We start from the raw sequence: 22,833 nt of genomic DNA, 5'->3' as shown, positions 1-22,833 counted from the left end.
ATACGTCGCTAAAAATGATATTCAGCGAAAATGATATTCAGCGACATTGTCAAAAGACAATGTCGCTGAAAGTATGTTTTAGTGACATTATAGCATATACGTCGCTAAAAATTTGTCTCTGAAAGCTCTGTTTCTTGTAGTGCCAAATTGAAGACTCTCTTGAAGACTTGAAGATTCGAAGACCAACTTGAAGACTTGAAAACTTTCGAAGAACATATAACTTCGATCCAAATTCAAGAACAAGCATCTCAATCTTCACATCAAGTTCGAGAGAAAGAATCAGAGGATAAAGATTAGAGATTGAATCCACTAAACAACACATACTACAAATATAAAAGTTCAACTCCACGAAATTTAATTTCTCCGGAAATTTCGTGTGAACAATAGGTTTCTGTTATATATAAAACTTGTGTTAAAATTTTAAAAATAAGAATCAAAATGATCACTTTTTTAAAAGTACAGACCGAAATGAATATTCTAAAAGCATAGAAACTAAAATGAACTAATATTGAGAGCACAACGTCCAAAATAAACAAAAGCTGAAAGTAGGTACCCAAATAGTATTTTAACCAAAATAAAACTATTAGTATTTTGGATATATGTCCTTAAGAAAATTCTTTAAAATGACACTCCATATATAGGATTGCTAGGCGGATGAGGCGATCCTAAAGCCCCAAGTCTAGAAAGCCTCGTTCTTTTCCATATAATATCTATACTCTCTAGTGTTCTTATCTATTTATTTTAGTTTTTAATTACAATATATAATTTAGAATATAAAATAATATATGTTCTTTTGCTTATAATATTGAAAATACAATATAATAATACATATATATATATAATTGCTAGAATAGAAATCAAATCTTCAAAATTAATCTAACCACTTCAAAGTTCCAGATTTTTTCATTATATTTTTTTTTACTACTTAAAAAATTTATTTCATATTGATTGTTCCATACATCAATATTTACTTACTTTATCATATTCATATAGAAGAATAGAAAATTAAAATTCTAGATGAAAATTAAAATTCTAGATAATATATTCTATATTATTAAGGTTTTCCTATCAAAATTTTGTCTAAAGCCCAATATCATCTCGAGCATCCCTACCTATGAATGGACCAATTAAAAAAGTGTACCTTGTTAGATATAAATATAAATACATTAACTATCCTTTTCTTTTTAAGTGTTTCTTAACTGTTTCAAAAAAAAAAAAAGTAGTGTTTCTTAAAAAGCTTTATAATATCTCTTCAATCTTACAAAAATCATGTAAGTTTACGGTATAAAATAAACAATATTATACCATTATTGAAATGTAAAAATGTTTGACATAATAACACCAACAATATAATATTTTTCAGAGGGAAGAAATCGATAATTCATCTCTTAATAATACTAATGAAATATTTTTGCAGTAAATGTGAAAAAGAAAATGCAGATTGAATCATATAGAGATTGATGACCTCTTGACGGATGGCTCTTCACTTGATTATCTTCTTGGTTTCCTTTCTCAGCTTTCTCGCACTGAAAATCCCACCAACTGATTTTTTTTTTATAATTATTATTATCCATTTTTTCCAAGATATTAAAAGATGCGTTTAGATTCCAATTTGTAATTAAATTATGTTATAAAATTTTCAATTAGTCCGAACATTTCATATATTAAATGGTAACCATTTAATTTCTAGCTGTCTTTATTTGAGTTGGCAAGAGATTAGGTACTATAATGTAGATTATTAAATTATAAATTTAAATTATCATAAAAATTTAATCAGCTTAACATAAAAGTTCATTTTTTTTCAAATTCAAATTCTAAGTTATAAAATAACATATTCAAAAATTAATTTGAATGATTTGTTATTAAAAAATTAAACTAAGTTTTATAAAAATAAATCTTTTAAAGAAATCAGCAACTTAAAAACTAAATGAAATAAGATTATCTACAGAAAAAATGAATTATTTGAAATTTTTAAAAAATAAAAATAAATCGAAATATCTAAAATAAAATTTTGAATTACATAAATTATGATCTTAATGGATAAATCTAAACAAGATATTCCATTTATTCTAAATTAGAAACCATTAAGTTTTTTAAATAATTCAACAAAATTTTAATTTCAAAAAGAAAAACTAATTTTGTGAGGTCCACGCTGCAAAAGCTGTGCAAGCAAGAAGATCGTCAAGGTGCTCCAAAAATTGTGAGCACGTGCGTCCCCTGAGTCATTCTAATACATGCTTGCATGTAAGTGAGCGGCTGGCTTAGCAAGAAAAAAGTTACAAAAAAAAAATTTATAAAAAAAAAATTAGAAAAAAGAGAGTGAATATGTCACGTTTTGAAGGTGCAGAAATAAGTCAAAACTATTCATAATTTTCATTACATTCCCACCCCATCATTTTTTTATTTTCATTTCCAAACATTAATATTTTTCAATATGTTGGTACTATTTGAAAAAAAAAAGAATAATATTTAAATATTTTATCTACAACTACAACAACGGTTAGTAAATGTTACATAGAAAATAAAATAAAAACTTTATGAACAGAACACTACAATACTTCAATTAATTTAAATCAAATCTAGCCAATACAAATTGAGTCTCTAAATTGTATTAGATTTTTCAGATCATTTGAGTTATTAATTTTATAAGAAACCCTTCAACGGGTGTAGTATTCTTATAAAAGAATACATTTGCAAATTCCGTATTTTGCATTTTCAACGGGTGTAGTATTCTTTTTCTCTCTCTCTCTCTCTTTCTTTTTCCTTTTTACACGTGCTATATATATATATAACAATATGGTTTATCTTGCTAATGTGTTAATCAATGTTTGAATTTAATATATGATTAACACATTAGCAAGATAAACCATATTGTTATATATATATATAGCACGTGTAAAAAGGAAAAAGAAAGAGAGAGAGAGAGAGAAAAAGAGAGCAGTAGTTTCGTTGAATAATCCATGGCAATATTTTATTTTCCTTTGAGATTCCAAATTCGCCAACAAACTGAAGAGAACACAGAGAACATCAAACAAATGGTAAAGTAAAAAGAAAAAGAGTTGTGTTTGCTGTCCCTATAGAATAGAAGGGTGGAGGAGTAGAGGGAGAGGGAGGGTGTGGGTGGATTTCAAAATTTTAGAGTGTTGGTTGGAGCTTATTTCTAAAGGAAGGGGAAGAGGAAGGGGAAGGGGAAGGGGAAAAAAAAAAGAAAAAAGGAAAGAACAGAATTGAGAAGAAGAAGAAGAAGAAGAAGGAAGAAGAAGAAGAAGGGGAAAAAATGTACAAAGGGGGAAATTAATTAAGTGGAAGAGAAGGTGGCTAGCAGGGTTTGCCCTTGCGGCACTCAAGGGTGCCAGCGAAGCGTACGAGTCTCCTGACGTAGGATCCGGGCTTGTACGCGATCATGTCGTCCTTTGAGAAACCGTGCATGCTCTTCCTCTGGTCTCCCGACTTCTGGAAGTAGGCCCCATTCATCATCAAATCCCCCTCCGATTTCCACGTCCACTTCTTCCACTCGCTCTCCGGCGCGTAGTCCCTCTTCGTCACCTGCTTCGCGTTCGGGTTGGGCGGCGCGATGAACCGGTTCCCCTGGCTGATGATGGTCGGGTGCTGGCTGCCCCCGATCGCGTACATAAGCCAATGCGTGTAGTCGTTGTTCACCACGTGGAAGAACCCCCACCGGCACCGCGGCATCCTCTGCACCAGCCCCCGCCCGAAGTGGTTGAACGCCAGCGTTATCTGCATCACCTTGTCCCCGGAGTAGCTGTCGCTCGCCCCGAACAGCATCACCTCGTTGTGGTGCGTGAAGTGGGAGTTCGAGATCGTGATCGCCGTCGACCCCATGATCGCGTCTATCAGCCCGTCCTGGCAGTTGTACATCGACACGTGGTCGATCCACACGTTCGTCGACCCGAAGATCGAGATCCCGTCGCCGTCGCTCTGGGTCCTCAACCCGTAGTGGTCCACCTCGTCGCGGATCATTCCGCCAGATTTCGACGCGATGTCGTGCACGTGGAGCCCGTGGATGATCACGTTGTTCACGTAGTGGAGGGTCAGCCCCGCGCCGAACGACACGTGCACGTTGTACCCACGGGCGTCGATGGTCTTGTCGCTCGAGATCATCAGCTCCTGTGTTAGCCGGATCACCATGCTGCGCGTGAACACGATCCACAGCGGTCCCTTTTGGATCACGCCGTACCGGAGGGTTCCGGGCTTCGGGTTCACCAAGTCGTCGTCCGATGCGTCGGTCACCTTGTAGAATCTTCCCTTCTTCCCGCCGGTGGTCTTGTGTCCGAATCCGAGCACGCAGTCCGCCAGCTTCTTTCGGTTTTTCGACCAGTTTGGATCGCACCTCCAGCATCGATCGATTGGGTTCGTTGCCATGCAGGGGCCTTTGTACTTCTTCAAGCTCCTCCTCGTGCTGTTGCTTCCCATAATCACCCTGCAGGAAAGTACAACATAGTTCAGGTATCTTATAAACATGATGAAATAATAAAAAGAAAAATAGAGAACTTACTGTCTGACAGCGGCGTTGAAATTTTCAGTGACAGACTCGGGGTCGGGATTGTAGGCCTCTTGGGCCCTCTTTTGGGCTTCGAGGGCGCGAGCCTGCCAGTATTCGTCGAGCTCTTCGCTGTGGACATTATATGGGATCGCACACAAAAGCAGAAAACATGCAAACAAGATTCCGTTTTGGAATCCAAAAGCGGCCATTGTTTTTTTTTTTTTTTTTTGGGTTTTTTTGTTTTTTTTTAAAAAGAGTAAGATGGATGGTCAGAAAAGGGGGGGTGAAGATCAATGAGATCTTATGCAGAGTCTTGCGCAGAGGAAAATGAACCCAAAGCCAAAACCAGCAGAAGCTCAATCGATCAACAGAAGGAAGTCGGTAGGCGAAACGCAAATGGTTCCGCCTTGAGGATAATGTGGGAGGATTGTGGGATTTATATACATGGTGAGATTTGGAATTGGGTCTATTTTTAAGCTCTAAATTTAGAAAATGGTGAAATAAGGTTGTTGGATTTCGACGATGAGAGGGTGGATTGCACCCCGATTCTAGGCAACAGCTATTATCAGTTCCTTATCTTTAGGATTTTAGTTTTCACTACATTTTAAATTTTCAAAAGGTTGTTTTTTCTATTTTTCTTTTTTTCTTTTTTTTTAATCGTTCCTTATAATATTATCATGGTAAAACACTATGATGCCAAAATTCACTTTAATTTAAAATACTAATGTTCTTTTTTTTTTTGGCAATTATTTCTCCTCATTTGGACTTGTCCAATGTTTATGATAATTTGAAATATATGCATGAAATTATTTTTGGATTATAACTCAAATCCAATATATGTGAGCACAATAACCAATACATAATTCTAGGCCACTGACATTCATGAATTCATATTTGAAAATATTTATCAAAAGAAAAGTTCAATAATAACATAACATGTAATTATAAACATCATGGGTTATATGATTTTAGCCTGGGCCGGTATATGGTCTAGGTCTTATTCAACTGCTTTATTTTGTTCGTGGTTATTCAAAAGCATTATTGTTTTTTATATCAAAAAAGAAAAAAAAGCATGATTGTTTTTAGAATTTGGATTATTTTGATAGTAATCAATAGTTGTATTTCTTTAGTATTATAGTTCTTGCTGCATCTTAAATTTTCAAAAGGGTGGTTTTTTTTTTAATCATTTCTTCTAATAATTTTTGGTAAACACTTCAGTACCAAAATTCACTTTATTTTAAAATACTAACTTTTAAAATAACTTAATTTACAATTGATTTTAGAAAGCGTCAAAACTGATTAAGCCAAAACCACTCCCATACATTTTATTCTACAATTGTATTAACATCAGTTCAATATTTTTAAATTTTAAAATAACTTATTTTTAAAATAATTTAGGTAAAATGTTTTTTAATATATAAATAAAACATGGTGAAATGTTAAGTATTATTAAATTAAATTGGTGAAATGTTTTTCTTTTTTAAATTAAGTTTAAAATTGGTTTAAATTATTATTAAATTAAGGTTGTGTTTCACTTTTAAAAATAGATAAAAGAAAATAACCTACTTAAAAAATCGAATTTTGGTTAGGAATTTAAAATAATTTTTTTTAAATATAAGTTTGAAAAAGATGTTAATAAATAAAACATAATGTTTAGAAACATAAAACTGAAAATTGAGTTTTGATATCCCATCATGGCCACGTACCTTAGAAATTAGTAATTGATATGTGTTTGACACCAAATGTTGTAGGATCAAGTAATTGATCCATAAGATTAGTCGTGCCTAAACTGCCTGGAATATAAAAAAAGAATTGAGTTTCATATTTAAGATTATTCTATAAATAATTTTAATCAAAATAGATTTTTAAATACTTAATATTTTTAGTTATATATGGTTATTCTTATATAATTATTAGTATGATATCCAAAATAAATATATTGACATGACGATTTTTTCAGTTGGTTGTGGATTTTTTATAATACATTCATGAAAAGCTTCTAATACTGCCTAATATATAACAACATACCAAATAAATGATTCAAATTGAGTAGGAGTTTGAAAAAAAAAATTGAGTAGTAACCAAATCAATTAAAGATATTTTAATTTGCCTTTCAACTTAATATATTTTTTCCAAATCAATATATAATTATTTATTTAAATAACAAGTTTGATCTTTATTATTATTTTTTTTTATTTTTTGAACTTTAAAAGAATATCTAATAAATTACCAAATTTTTAATGTTTTGTCAAGTAGATCTCTAAACTTTTTAAATACAAAATTGAAAGGTTAAAAAATTATTAAATATTTTTAAAGTTTAAAAATTTATTAGATACATATTTAAAAATTAATAGACCAAACTTGAAATTTTACCTTATTTATATACCTACATACTTACTTGGCACATATTTCTGTTTAAGATTTGAGTAAAAATTTTATAAATATAAGAATCGAGGAAAAGCAATGCCTACATTCATTTAGACTCTCCTTCTGTTTCTAAGTAATCATTAATATCCATTATAATTATTGTATTAAAAAAAAACTTTTATTGGTAAAGATTCAAGTTTTATTATTAAAAAAAATATTTATGGTATTCATATAAATTTTATTTTTAATTCTTATTTTTAATCTAACTCAAAAATCAAAATACAATCTTTTTATATTACATTTTATTACTATACTCGAGTTTATTATTAATTCTAGGGAAAGTTCCAAACTAACATATCAAATTATCCCTTTTATTTTTCAATTTGTTTTGTTTTTATTTTCGTATTTTTGTTTTTTGTATTTTTTTTTTTACCACACGGATGGGATTCAATAGCTTAGACTCATTTAGATGGGTAAATAAGATAAATGGATGAATGTTGAGAATATATTGAAAAATTACGTCCGGCCTAAGACAATAGAAATGAGATAAAAATTTATATTTTACTTTAATTTCGTAAACAAAATTAATATTTATTATAAGTTTCAATCTCTTAGGCAAATCACTTTTATAGTTCTAAATATTTATTTGGTTGTTTTATAAAACTTTTGTCAATATGTATAGGAACATGCTGATGTAATTTATGATATAAGTAGAAAATAGAGACTTCTTCAAATTACGAGGTCTTAAGCGATCGTCTCATTTGTCTATATCTTAAAATCTTGAATGGTTAAAAGTTAATACATTAATTAGGTAATATTTTTTTCTTTTCGTTTCAATTCAAGAAGATTGAATTTTGACCTTAGAAAATAGATGCATTCACAATAACTGCTTATGTTTAGATTTTCTACATTAGATATAACATTTACAAATCAAAATGCATAACTTTTAACAAATTATGTGCAATGATTTTTGGGTTTACAGACATGGTGAGATTTGGAAGTGAGTCGATTTTGAATCTCTAAATTTAGAAAATGGTGAAAATATGACATTGGATTTTGAGACTGGAGCTAGCATTAATCACCAATTAATAGTTGTTTTTCTCCAGTATTATCGTTTTAACTACATCTTAAATTTTCAAAAGGGTCATTTTTTTTAAAATCATTCCTTTTAATAATATCATGGTAAAACACTATGTTACAAAATTCACTTTAACTTAAAATTCTAAAAAATTTTACCATCATTTAATTTAGAAGTGATTTTAGAAAAACTCAAAATAATTGAGTCAAAATCACTACCATATATGTTATTATATTTTAGATATAATGCATCTTGTTTTCTTTTCTTTTGGCGATCATTTCTTGTTTCGTTCCGTCTTCTTTGTATTTTATGATAATTTGTAATATATACTGGATTATGACTCAAACCCAGCGTTTATCGTAGGCACGATAATTGTAGACTAGAGGTGCGTCTTTTTTCCGATCAATTCAATTTCAAATTTTCGGTCATTGAGATTCATGGATTCATTTAAAAATATTTATCAAAAGTTTAATAATAGCATTGCAGTTAATAATTAAAAAATAAAGAAAAAAGTAAATATAATTTTCTTATTTGAAACGTCAATTGGTTTATATGATGTTAACTATGGATGTAGGATCTCGGACTACTTTATTTCATTTGATTACTCATGCTTATTCGAAAGCGTTTTGTTTTTAAGATCTAGATCATCTTTAATGTAGTCATCGATTCTCCCTAGAAGTCATAATTACTCTTATTTTTTATTCAACTACTACACGATCAACAATTCACTAAGCTATTTTCTTATCTTTTGTTGCCTTATTTCAAAGAAAAAAAGTTGGCTCAAGTTAAAAAGGAAATATTTATTTTTATATTATTAAATATTTTACCACTAAAAAGAGAAATGTTAAATATATATATATATATATATTTAAGACCGAAGGTAAATTCATTAAATAATTGAAGAACCACTTGGGTTTACAAAAGACACGTGGGCTTCATGCCCCACATTAACCAACCAAGAAGGAACATTGTTGTTTAGAGTATAGAAAGATTCTAAAAAATCGGCTTGACCATTTGTCGTATTGCCTAAGGGTAATCTTACCTTTTTTGAATTTTCTGCGAACTATCAAAATGTTTCGACGCCTTGGCATCTGCTGGAGGTCTTAAAATCCTTTCTATGTTTAATCTATTTTCCTTATGTCATCTTATTTCTTTTGTCGTCGTAATCCTTGTAAATTAGACTTCCATGAGAAATGTCTGTGAAATCTTTTTTCTTTATCGTTATCTTGCATTATGGCCAATCATTAACTTGTTCATTTTCTTTCCAAAATATACAATTATTCTTGGCATGTATTTTTTCATATCCTAAGCCCAAATCACGCAACATCTTTTTTGCACCATAATGATACTCGGGAATTTTATAACATTAGGAAGAGATTTCAACAACATATTAAATGACTTATTACTCCATAGATTAACTACTTTGATATGCATTAACTTAACCATAAATGTTAGTATTGAAAATTTCGTACATCCACGGTATAATTCTTGGTCAAGTTCATGAAACATTGATTGGGACTTAGTATTTACAGTTTGCCTATTGTCACTTGATTCACCCCTAATTGACTTGTCTTCCCCCTACATTCAGTGTATCTCTCACTTGTCAAATCATTTAACATTTCATTCATTCCATGTTTCTACACTATGTTATGATCCATATTTGTATGTATCCCCTTAGAAGATAACTCTCGAGTTTCCCCGTGGAAAGTCCATATCCTATAATAAGGACACATCCCATACGAGTATGAATAATCATCCACATCACATGGTTGTTTGCATTCTAAATTTTGACATTTTCTACCTGGGTAACGTGTAAACCCTCTCTTATCGACATACTTCTTCGACAATTGAATGAATGACTTAATTCCATCCATATATTCTTTGTTTAATCTATCCGAATTTTTTATCCAACTTTTATCCATGATTTTTCCTAGTCAACAGTAAAATACAATTAATTACTAACATAATTAAACAAATGAAAGTACGAATATATAAGAAAACTATATCACAACAAAATCATTAGGCTTACAATTCTAAACTTTTTTACTCCAATCGTACACAAATTCTAATCTCTAAGATCATCATTTTCTAGGGGTGTACAAGATTGGTCGACAAACCAATCCAACCGACCGAATTGATGTCGGTCGGTCAGTTTATATCATTGTTGGTCGGAGGTCGATCGTTTTATATAAAACTGACCGTCGGTCGGTCGGTCAGAAAAATAACCTCAAAACCGACCGACATATATACATTTATAAAAAAAAAATATTTAATTAATTTATTCACGCGTTATTAGGGGCTTATTTGTTTTTTTATATAATTATTTTATTGGTTTGTAAATTACTTTCAATTTCTCGACCTTTTATCAGCCTTCTCAATTTTTCCTCTAACCCTATCTTTTTGTTTCCCAACCTTATTTATTTTTCCTCTGACCCTATCTTGTTTCTTTCCCCTTTCAACTTTCATATGTATTTTTTTCTCCCTATTTTCATTTCAGGTTTGTGTTCCTACTCTCTCCTTTTTTTTCCTTTTCTCATCCTCAACTTCAACTTTTCTTCTCTCTACATTGATGAATATGATTTTTTTTAATGTAAAGGTCAGAGAGAGACCGGATTCATGTGTATGGAATATACGAAACGAAAAAAAAATATCGGTTTGTCAAAAACCGATCGAACCAACCAACTATTAAGTTCAATCGGAAAAAATAGCACCATGTCGGTCGATCGGTGGGGATTTTAGCTTAAAAATCGACCCGACCGACTGATGTACACCCCTATCATTTTCTACCAAACAAAAGCAAATATATTAAAAAAAGATTATTTCGTTTCCGATAGTCATTTATTTAATGGGTAGATAGGCGCATATTCTGGATCAGAATCCTGATGAGTACTGCCTAATCATTTCTACAAACTTAAAGCCCCAATTCGTATTTTTTTTATATTATGCATTTTGCAAAAATGTCCTTCTCTCTCTTTTGGATAATTTTAAAAATCTCCATTACTAATCCTTTGTATATCTTGGTGTTTCTAACCATCCACTCATTTTTGCTCAATCGGCCGTGTTAAGGTAATACATATATGGTAGTACATATAAATAATAGTGAAAACTCAATACGGTTGATCTTTTGAGTCTGCTTCAAGACAGGATAACTAGTCAACCAATCTTTGGGATAAATGCTCTCTTGCGCCTATGTTTATATCTGCTACAAATAAGAGACTTTTCCTTTCAAATGACAACAGCCTCTTCCTACTGCAAAGGCGTTGCACGAAACTAATTTTCCATTTTTGATTATGAAATCATAGGGTGCCCTTCACACTGCATGCCATAATTGTGGGCTCCTTCATCCTATCACTTTTATATCACTCTTTAATTTTACGACAGTAGGCAATAGGTGTATCAACATTAGGTAAAAATTTAAGTGAAATTTAGATACTGTAATGCAATTTTTCATACTTCGATGTCCCAACATTGCATGGATTGGCCTTTAACTGTACATCTACGCTGCTCCATTCCTCATGCTCCAGCACTACGTGTATAAGAAATCAAAAATAGCAAGAACTAAGTCAACTTCTCAGTTTCACTGCATACTAGTATAATGGGCCAACTCTCATGCTTCCATAAATAAACCCTAAATAAAGGTAAAATTTGGACAAAGGACCCTAGAAATATAACAAAAAAAACTAAAATAACTGTGTTATGGAGAGTTATCGACCCTCTCAAATCTTCATAGTATCATTAATATATAACCATATATCATTTATAAATGGTATAAGAACATCAATATACAAACCCAAATTAATGTTCATTTCATTTAGTATCATTTAGGGATGACAATGGGGCGAGACAGGGCCCGAGGCCATCCCCATCCCCACCCACGTCCAATCTCCCAGGATCCCCGGTTTGACCCAGTGGACAAACCAAGGATTCTCCGACCCGATCACGTCGGGTCCCATGGGGATCGAATCTCGCAGGTTTGCTTGGCATCTATCATTCAATGGTATATGGACAAAATGTAAAAAATATATCTGGCCATCTAAATTAAAGGAAAGCTACCGCGGCTGGTGAAAATCGCTAATGTACTGTCATCAAACTGTCGCCAGTTAAAATTGAACCCAAACAACCAAAAACAAACCCAAGCGACCCGAAACTAATAGACTAAAGCTGGTGAAAACGAACGAAAATTGATTGCCGTGGGTGAAAATCAAACAAACTCCAATGTACTGTCACCGGTGAAAATCGGTAACAAAGTTTCGCCTGTGAAAATCTAAACCAAAGCTTCCTTTGTCACTGGTCATGAAAATTGAAACTAATGGACTCAGAAGAAATTAGGGTTGCAATTTTATATATGGAATGGGTAATATATTTGAGAGGAATTGTTTGAGGGAGGAAAGTATATGAAATGGGTTCTCTAAATTCTCTCTTTTCCTTTTTAGATTTCAACATTTTATTTGTTTATTAAAAATATCTTACCATAGGCACTCATGTAATTTCTATTTGGTTTTCTCTTAAATGGATCAGAATAAATTTGAAAGGTCCTTTAATAACAATTTCGTTTTCTATCTTCCATTTTTCGAATTTTTTTTTTTAAAATAGGTTGGTTTGATAACGAATATAATTTTTTATTTTTTGTTTATTAAAAACTATTTTGAAATTTCCATGTAAATTAAAAAAAAATCCTAAAAACAGATTTCTACTTCTCAAAATTTGATTGGGTGTTCTAATACTCAACTTTTTTTTCTTTCTCGTATTTATCTCCAAAAAATTCCTTTCTCATTCCAAAATTTTTTTCTTTCTAAATTTTACTCTACAAAATTTATTATTCTCTCTCTACAATTTTCATATTTTGAATATTTATTATTATTTCTCTCTCTCCAAATTTTTCTATAATTTTTTTTCTAACTAATCACTTTCATTTCTCTCTCTAAAATTTTAATTTTTTCTTAACTTTTTTTTCTCTAAAATTTTGTTAATTATAACTTTTATTTCTCTTCGTAACATATTTTTTCCTCTGTAAATTATATATTATTTTCTAGTTTAATTTTCTTTCTCAGTAACTTTTATTTATTTTCTCTAAAAATTATATTTTGAATCTTGTTTTTATTTATAAATTTGTTTTCACTATCATTTTTCTTTCTTTCTAATTTTTTTTCTTTAACATATCTTTTCCTCTTTACTTTACTTCTCTTTCTCTATAATTTTTATCTTTTTGACTTTAACTTTTATTTCACTAATTTTCTTTTCTAAATCTTTTTATTTATCTTTCTAAAATTTATCTTCCAAAAATTTATTTACATCTCCCTAAAATTGTATTTTTATGTATCTACATTAGGGGTGACAAAAATTTCGACCGGCCCAAAAATAGGAAATGCATGTCCCGACCCCGTCCCCTCTTCTTTTTTAAATAATTAATATATATTTATTACACTTTTTTATACTTAAATTCTAAAAATAATTAAAAACAATTATAAAACCGATAATGTTTCTCGAGAACGTCTTTCGAACCGAAAAACGAGGTGGAGACGATGATTAAAAATTTTCACTAGCACGAAAATGGAGAAGAGCATCCTCACTCATCTCTATTTACATAGAATTTTCTCTCTTTAATATATATTTTCAAATTTCTAACTTTTTAAAAACATAAAATTAAAAATGGTTACCAAACATGTTTGGTTTTCTATTTTCTAAAAACAAAAACAAAAATAGTTATGAAACATATTAGTTTTTGTTTTTTAAAAACAGAAACTAAAAACTAAAAACAATAGAAATAAAAAACAGAAATGGTTATCAATCGTAATGAATGGGGTCTCAAAATGGACTATGCATATTTTAAATTGGGAGATATAGTTTTTTTAGATAGAAAGCTACGTTGAAGAGAAAAAAAATACTTTTGAAAGAATAACTTTTTTTTTAATTTTTGAAATCTACTTATAATTTAAAAAACCACTAGGAGAAACTTTGTGTTTCATTTTTACCCTCTCATTTTAACTCTTTTCACTATTCTCTTGATTGTAATTGTGTAATTTAAATACAAATTTTCTCTCTCTCCATTTCTCTCTTCTCTCCCTCACGATCCCACCCCCTCTAAATTCCCCTCTCCCTTCATTTATGCCATATAATACCTTTTAGTGTTTCCTAATTTCAATTTTGCCGTATACTATAAATCAAGACTATAATTAGAAGATCATTAATGCTCCATTATCTTTATTCCATTTAACTTCTAAAAACTCTTTCATCTTCGTCATCTTTTCGAGAGAGATATATATACATAGTACTGGGTGAGATGAATACAAAATACAAAGGGGAGAGCACTAAAAAAACTTGCGAGAAAGTGAGATTTTCGTTCTCACTATACTTAACCAAAGTGCATAGTAGAAGTCGTAATTACAGAGAAGACAGAGGGCATAACAGTTGTAGTCGAGGTCGCAAAATGATGTTGCTTTAAACTTGTATGCTAGGGGCGTGATCGAGAGAGGGAACGGTAGTGGCGACTCATTCACCATGCTTTAATAGAGAGCGACGCAGTGCAGTACATGTCCTAGGGTGGAGGACAAATCAATTATTCTCTGCATGACAAATGGTGTGGTTGCTTTCATAAGAAGGTAGCACTACAAGAATTTTATTTTATGGCGACGAATAGAAATTTCGTCGCCATAGGGTATTTTTGGCGACGACGTCGTTGCCAAAAATATCTTAAGGTGACAAATTAAAATTTCATCGCCAAAAGTTTCGAATGAAATGAAATTTTTTTATTCAAAACTTCTGGCGACTAAAGTTAAATTTCGTCGCCATAGAGTACTTTTGGCGACAAAAATTACATTTCGTCGCTAAAAGTTTTGTGAAATGAGCGGGAATTTAATCGCCAAATTTTTAGTGAAAATTAACGTGATAAAGCTTATGGCGACGAAAGCTATATTTCATCGCCATAGGTGAATTTTGGCGACAAAATGTAATTTTCGTTTCCAAAAATTTAAAAAAAATGAGAATTTTACCGCCAAACTTTTTAAATGAGAATTAAGCGGACGAAATTAGGGGCTTTGGCGATGAAAATTATTTCGTCGACATAGGTCACGATTAAACCTAGCCCAATCCCTTTCCCTTACATTTTTGCATCTTTTTCCTTTCTCCCTCTCCCTCCCTTTGCGGTCACCATGCCCTCTCCCTTCCATCCGCTCTTTCTCCCTCCCTCCACTCTTCTCCTCTCTCCTTCCATCCACTTCTCCTCCTCTCTTTGTTGGTCCATCGTGATCATCTGTCCACTGCCACTCTTCTTCCTTTGAGGTAAAATTCTTAATTGTTTTGTTGTAATTTTTTAAAAGTAATATAGTCATCTAGAAATCACAAGGTGCCCATGCTTATTTGTCACCATCGTCGTCACTGTCGTGTCTCTCTACTGTTCTTTGTAGGTATAATTTCAAACTTTTTTTCCCTTAAATCTGTTTATGCAAGGATATGCACAACAGTGTATTTCTGATTGTAGCTCGAACTCGGCCTCCGGACCGATCTGAATACTTGGGCGGACCTGCACAAAAAGGTGAGCACTCCGACGATCAAGTCAGTATAGGTCGGATTCCCAGTTTAGTTCGAGGTCAGAAATCATCGTACCTGATCGTGGAGTGAGGTCCTCTACTTATGGGTGGTAGTCCCGCTAATCTCGCGACGGTTACACCCGGTAATCTCGGACCGTCGGTTACACCCGGTAATCTCGTCGCTGATAGTAGCTCACGTCGGCCCCCACCGAGCTTCCCGGTAGATCGGACCTCGGCCAGGGTCACCTCGGCCCTCATACTTAGCATCTGTCAACGCTAGTGGTGGTGATCTCGGTGGTCCGAGCTGAGGCATGACTCATGGGTCACCTTGGAGCACCAATGGCTGTCCTCCACGTGTCCAGGGTATTCTTTCCCCAAAACAAAATCTATGTTGTTATAGACTTGAAATCAAATTAATGCTGTTTTTTAATTGTAGAATTTTGAAGTCTGAATTTGGATTGTAATTGCGTAATTTAGATACAAATTTTATCTCTCTCCATTTCTCTCTTCTCTCCCTCGCGATCCCACCCCTTCTAAATTCCCCTCTCCCTTCATTTATGCCATAATTTCATCTTCCTATTTCAATTTTGCCATATACTATGAATCAAGACTATAATTAGAAGATCATTAATGTTCCGTTATCTTTATTCCATTTAACTTCTAAAAACTCTTTCGTCTTCTTCATCTTTTCGAGAAATATATATATATACATAGTGGGTGAGATAAATACAATATGCAAAGGGGAGAGCACTAAAAAACTTGCGAGAAAGTGAGATTTTCGTTCTCACCATACTTAACCAAAGGGCATAGTAGAAGTCGTTACAGGGAAGACAGAGGGCATAACAGCCGTAGTCGAGGTCGCAAAATGTTGTTACTTTAAACTTGTATGCTAGGGGCGCGATCGAGAGAGAAAACGGTAGTGGCGAGCCAGAAGGAGAAAGCTGTTGAGACAGTAGCGGCATTGGATAGAAGAAGATGACATATAGTGAAAGGCGATACACGCGTGAAGGGAGAGGAGAGAAAAATAGGTTTCTATAATTTGTGCATTTATGTTTAGAAATACAAAATCCTCGTAGTCGGTCTTTGTTATTAGCTGAAGTTTATGGTTGAGCTACATATGATAATATTGGGTCGGTATAGGTAAAAATAGGTGAGAACTATAGTAGGTAATTATTAAGTAACTTTCCCACTTCTAATTTAGAAATAAAGTCCAATAAATAATGTATTGCATTATATAAAACAATTACTAATTTCATTAACCTGACTAAATTCAATTTCAATTTTGTTGAATAATTAATTATCATTTATTTTTAAATTATAATTACAAAAAAAGTTGTAAGTAAATAATATATTATGATATTTTTTGACGATAAAGGAAGAATTGTAATTACTCCTGATAAAATATTTTTATAAAAAATCATGATAAAATATATTACGTAGTTCAGCATTCATGCAACATCGTATGTGTTGATTTAAATTCCAATTAAAAAAATATTCATATGAAAAAAAAAGAATTATCTAAAATATTCACATAAATAAATAATTAGGAATCGTAAAAGGTACCATAAATAAATGAATAGAAAATATGTTTAAATCAATATTTTGTATTAATTAAAATTAATATAATATAGTACGAATACCTAAAATATTCATATAATAATAATAAAATGCTGAAACCAACATCTTCAATTTTATAAAATTAGGTTACGTTATAATTTATCACTTTTTTTAATTAATTCTTTTGTACTTAAAAATAAAACTTTCGAGTTCCACGTGCCGTATTTCTTACTAGTCTTTCCAAAAACAAATAACGCATACCTCTCATTTTTTGTTTTATGTTTTAAAAATTAATGTTTATTTTCTATTAATTTCTTTTAGTGTGTTTTTTTAGATTTTTTTAAAAACACATTTGAATTATCATCCAAATTTTAGAAACAAAAATGAATTTTTTAAAAATATTATTAATTTAAAAAAAACTTAGGTCTTGAATTTTGAAAATTTTTAAAAAATATTATTAATTAAAAAAAACTCAGTTCTTGAATTTTGAAAATATTTTTAACACGTACGCATCCATGTTGTTCCAAAAAAAACAAAGACATACATCACGAAAGTATAATTTATAAGCCAAAATCGAAAAATTTGTCAAAAAAAAAGAAGGAAAAAAAAACCAAACTAAAAACAATATAATTTGTCAAAATAAAAAACAAAGTGATTATATATAGGGCCTAAATAAATTAACTGAAAAATTATTTAATGTGCCAAAATTAATTGTATTATCATAATTTTCTCTCTTTCCCTTAATTAATAGTTTTTAAATAGAATTAATTTAGCTTTTAACATTGCAATAATTCCTCAAATATTAGGTTAGAATTTGAAATGGAAACCAGAAGGGTGTCGAACGACGAATATGCGTGCCCGATGTTCCGATTCTCGAGGCCTCATAAGAGCCGTGATCTCCTCAGTCGCAAATCAACGGCCACAATCTTCAATGCGAGATCCAACGGTCTGAATGAAGTTTCTGTTTTTCTTCCTTCGGCCTTGGTTTTTATTTTTTTATTTTTTTTATTTTTATTTCAGGTCCAGCCTGCACCACGATTTTCTCATTTCTCCTCCCTCCGCCGCTCTCCGCCAAGCTCCTCTCCTCTCCTCTTCTCCAACGCCACAAGCTCAGATCATGGGGAAGGGCCCTGGTCTCTACTCCGACATCGGCAAGAAAGCCAGAGGTTCTTTGATTTCCTCTTCTTCTTCTTCCTTTTCTCTATGTTCTTCTTCATCTAGTTTTTTCTTCTGAGATTGTTTCTTCTTCCACAGATCTTCTCTACAAGGATTACCAGAGCGACCACAAATTCACCGTCACTACTTACACTTCCGGCGGAGTTGTGAGTCTCTGAGTTTCTATCTTTTAGATTTTTCACTATCGGATTCTGTATTGTTTTTGTGTATTGCTTCTGTTTGGTTCTTGAGAAACCGTCGCAATGGAAAACCGACCGACCTCGCTTCTTTTTATGTATTTAATACTTGTATCTTGGTTGGTAGGTCGAGAGGGACTAATCTTTGTTTTGAGGCTTCAAGAAATTTATTTCTGTCGGATGTTGATCTTGTTTTCGTTTTTAATCTCTCGTTTTTCTGAGTTCTAAAACGAAGGAGTTGAGTGCTACAGGATTCTTGGAATCTGTGTGAAGTGTGTTGAATGATTTAACAATGTGCGTTATGTTTTTCGTTGTGTTAAATGGTATCAATGTCAAATTAGGTATATTCGTCGTGATGCTGGATTACGTTAAATAAGTGGCACTACTGCAATGTTTTGAGCAAGCACTCTTAAAGAAAAGCTCCTAGCATCCTCACTGTAGAGAGCAATTTAGAAAAGGATATGTTTAGAAAACCCTCATTTGTCTAAACAATGTCTTGCAAAACACTTAATTCATGACCATATTTTTTATGCATTTGTTGTGAGATTAACATTTGATTTTATGACCATTAGATGATGCAGTCCATGGCGCTTCTTTCATCTTTGTATTTCTCTTCTGTTATTACTAAAACTTTCTCTTTGTTTCGCTTATTAGGCTATCAGCTCAACTGGAGTTAAGAAAGGTGAGCTATTTTTGGCAGATGTTAGCACTCAGCTGAAGAACAACAACATCACAACTGATATAAAAGTTGACACCAACTCCAATGTAAGTTCTAATTGCTTCAGAAGATTTCCATACATAATGAAAATACAGTTTCATTTAATGAGTTTGTGTAATGAAGTGCTCAGAAGTGTTTAACATCTAAAATAGTTGTTGAGTTTAAGCTCTTTGGAATTTGACATGAATTATTTTGGGGAAAAGAAAGATGAACTTGACTAATTGAGACAAGTTTCCTTTGGATTGTGTTTAGGAAAACCAGCTTGCATGTACCATGCCTGTGCAATTGTTGATGTGAAGCCTTAAAGCTAAAAGATTGTTTTAATTGTATAATCAGTTAATATTACAAATCAATAAGTTTCGTTAATTATTTTGCTGACTGATATGCTTGAGCTGTAGGTTCACACTACTGTTACTATTGATGAACCTGCTCCTGGATTGAAGACAATTTTTAGCTTTCGTGTTCCTGATCAGAGATCTGGCAAGGTAGTAACAAAGTTACTTTTCGAATATGTAATTAGGACAAAAGATTTCATAGTCTGCTAATGTATTAACTCAAAATTACCTTCTGCGGACACATAATAACACTCTGGTATCTGATTTATGATCACTGTTCAGGTTGATCTCCAATATCAACATGAATATGCTGGAATAAGCACTGGCATTGGTCTGACGGCCAGCCCCATTGTCAATTTCTCCGGCGTTGTTGGAAATGATAAACTGTCACTTGGCACAGATTTGTCGTTCGACACTGCTTCAGGAAACATTACCAAGTTGAATGCAGGCTTGAGTTACACTCATTCTGATCTCATTGCTGCTCTTACCTTGTAAGAAATCAAGCTCTTTTATTTTACTTCTGTTTTGTTTTGGTACTCTTGAATTTCTTCCCAAGTCCCAATAGAACTTGGATTTTTGTTATTTTTAATATGCATTCTGAACAGAATGTACTTTCAAAATAATTGACAAAAATCACTTTTACCCTATCCATCAGAATAGATCTATTCTTAGAGATATTTTTCAAGAAAGGAGAGTTGGTTTTGGATAAATTGTCTAAGATAGGATTTATGCTCTCTTGGAAAGATGATTTGCTCTAAATTTTGGAGGAGCTATTTCAAACAAACTCCCTTTGTAAGAATCTTTGTTAAACAACTTTCCATGTGAAAAAAAAACTCAATTTGAACCTGTGGCATTTTTGTCATGACCAAGAGCATGCATATGATGGGCATTTTGTGTTTGACGATTGCAGGAACGACAAAGGCGATGCTCTTACTGCTTCCTACTACCACCTAGTGAGCCCATTGAGCAACACAGCCGTTGGTGCGGAGCTGTCTCACAGCTTTTCGAGCAACGAGAATACTCTCACAATAGGCACACAGCATGCTCTTGACCCCCTGACTTCGGTGAAGGCTCGGGTGAACAACTATGGCAGGGCAAGTGCTCTAATTCAGCACGAATGGCGTCCGAAATCCTTGTTCACCATTTCAGGAGAAGTGGACACCAGGGCTATCGAAAAGAGTGCGAAGATCGGTCTGGCCTTGGCTCTTAAGCCTTAGAAAATATGTGACCTCCTTGGATTTACTGGAGGGTAATAAGGCTTCACATAACGTAGACAGTTATTTTTCCATTTTCCTGTTTCCCCGCCCAAACTGGGAATATTGGTTCTTTTTCCATTGGTTGCTGCATCTGTCGGAGGTCGTGGGTTGTGAAAATAATTGATATGAACAACCAAACCAATGTTCTTTTACCGTCGATGTCAACGGTGGTTTCTAAATTCAATTGAAATTTTTACTTAGCCTGATTTATAGGACGATAAACTAAACAAGACGGCTTACGCTCGGGAGACGGGAAAGAGCTATTTTATTCTCCAATCAATAGTATTGTGACATTAACGAAGTATTTAAAGACTAATAGAGTTTAACGCAATGCTTAACAAACTAGCTAAACCTATACATCAGATAATATCCTCCCGCAAATGAAAGTCACATCAAGGCGTGAGTTTGGACCGCAAGATCCAAAAACGATCACAAGTAAGAGACTTCATGAAAATATCAGCAAGCAAATTATTGAGCAGTAGACGGAAATATATTTGCTCTAACACTTCAACTAAAAGAGCTTTGTTTCCAAACCATATAGAGAATTCAAAAGCTTAGAATCAAGATTAGGAGAGGAAGAGTCCAATGATACCTTTGGGCTACTGCTACCTCCTCACTCAGCTTTTTTAGATTCTTAACAATACGGCAAAATGTTTCATCATAATCAACACCTTCATAGAAACAAGATAGTTAAAGTTTTGTGTAGCAATTAAAGCGGCAAGCTAAGGTAGAGGATAACGTCTTTGGAAGTCATAATTCATTAGATGGTAAGAAATTAAGTCTCTAGCCAAGACAATGATTGAATACATAAGGGCAGATAGGGATAAGATTGAGGCCGATAGGACAGAACCCTGACTCTCAACCTTATCTCTTTGGAATTTATTTTTAAAAAGTAAAGATAAGATGTGACCAATAAGACAGTCTCTGACGAATCTTATCATCAATGAAAGCATTCAAAATAAAAGCGAAAAAGTAAACACTCATAATTTCAAACGAACAAACAACTTTACAAAAGCATATAAAGATGGATCTGCATTATATGAAGCATCTTCCACTTTATCATGGAAAAGCAGTTTGATGACGTTGTCCAATTTTCTTCGAGTAATTCATCTTTCAAGAATTTCTAACTGGATACTCTTCCAAGATTAGGGATGAATAACTATGGACTTACAAAACAGCTTACAACTCCTAAAGTTGTTGCCATGCATCCCATTGCCGAAGCATCCTTTGGAGTATCTCTACACTTTTCTCGACAAATTGTATAGGCAAAAGGTGTGACTCCTCGTGACAAAACTGCAAAGCCTGCCGTCTTGGTTAGTTACCGCCCTGGTTAAAATTCTTTTTAAACAAATACTAAAAAATTATGATTTTATATATACCTAACTTGGTGTTAGTTTGTTCAAAATAAAATATGATAAATAGAAAAAGATAATAAAACTTGAAATATTTTGTTAAAGTTTTTTAATAAAATAAATTTGTTTTGATATAAATAGTTTTTTTATCCTCTGAGCCAGCTTACGCACACATCGACTAATCTCACGGGACAATTTGATATAAATAATTGAAAGAAGAAAACAAAACAAAACAAAAACTATAATATTATATATTTATTATTGTTTTGTATTTTTATCAAAGGCATGGTATTAAATATTCGTCAACATGTCCATCGACATTTCCATATATTCAGCGGTTCAACATGACACAAGGGGTAAAGCGAGGTTTCTATAGTATTACAAAAAATTGACAAAATATAAAAAAATATCAACAAAATATTACTAATATAGATAAAATATTATATTAATATTTTTAACTTATCTAAAAATTGTGAAATTTTATTTGTCAATTTATATATACGAATTTTTTTATTTTTATAATTTTTTTAAAAAAATATCTATCAATATATATCGACATTTTGTTGATATTATCATCGACATTTCTATGAAATTGAGGCTTCGATATTTTCATCAATAACAACATTTAAAATCATACATAAGGTGAATTTGAATTCATTAATGTTTCAAAAAAAGAAAAAGAATGAATTTATTATAGAAGACATAGTTACAGATGTAAGAAATCTAAATTACTTACTTTAAATGAAAAAATAAAACTTCAAAATTTTTTAATATTATTTTATTGTGAA

At 32.1% G+C, this 22,833-nt stretch overlaps 2 protein-coding genes across 2 annotated transcripts; one reads left to right on the top strand and one right to left on the bottom strand.

The window, feature by feature from the left end:
* Positions 1-2,944: 2,944 nt before the first annotated feature.
* Positions 2,945-4,927, bottom strand: LOC148209809 (pectate lyase-like). The gene is made up of 2 exons (XM_088128123.1): positions 4,517-4,927; positions 2,945-4,441 (listed from the first exon to the last, which is right to left on the bottom strand). The coding sequence occupies exons 1-2, from the start codon at positions 4,711-4,713 to the stop codon at positions 3,319-3,321; spliced, it is 1,320 nt and encodes a 439-aa protein (XP_087984249.1). The 5' UTR covers positions 4,714-4,927; the 3' UTR covers positions 2,945-3,318.
* A 13,125-nt stretch (positions 4,928-18,052) lies between these two features.
* LOC111019304 (mitochondrial outer membrane protein porin of 36 kDa) lies at positions 18,053-20,893 on the top strand. The gene is made up of 6 exons (XM_022295648.2): positions 18,053-18,198; positions 18,287-18,354; positions 19,039-19,149; positions 19,501-19,587; positions 19,720-19,928; positions 20,348-20,893. The coding sequence occupies exons 1-6, from the start codon at positions 18,150-18,152 to the stop codon at positions 20,652-20,654; spliced, it is 831 nt and encodes a 276-aa protein (XP_022151340.1). The 5' UTR covers positions 18,053-18,149; the 3' UTR covers positions 20,655-20,893.
* The last annotated feature ends 1,940 nt before the right edge of the window (positions 20,894-22,833 follow it).

The sequence above is a fragment of the Momordica charantia genome (assembly GCF_013281855.1).
Source record: "Momordica charantia cultivar OHB3-1 chromosome 8 unlocalized genomic scaffold, Mcharantia_2.0 BLBB01000008.1, whole genome shotgun sequence".
Lineage (NCBI taxonomy): Eukaryota > Viridiplantae > Streptophyta > Magnoliopsida > Cucurbitales > Cucurbitaceae > Momordica > Momordica charantia.
Note: the sequence above shows the minus strand (reverse complement) of the source record. Positions and strands in the feature narration are given on the sequence as shown.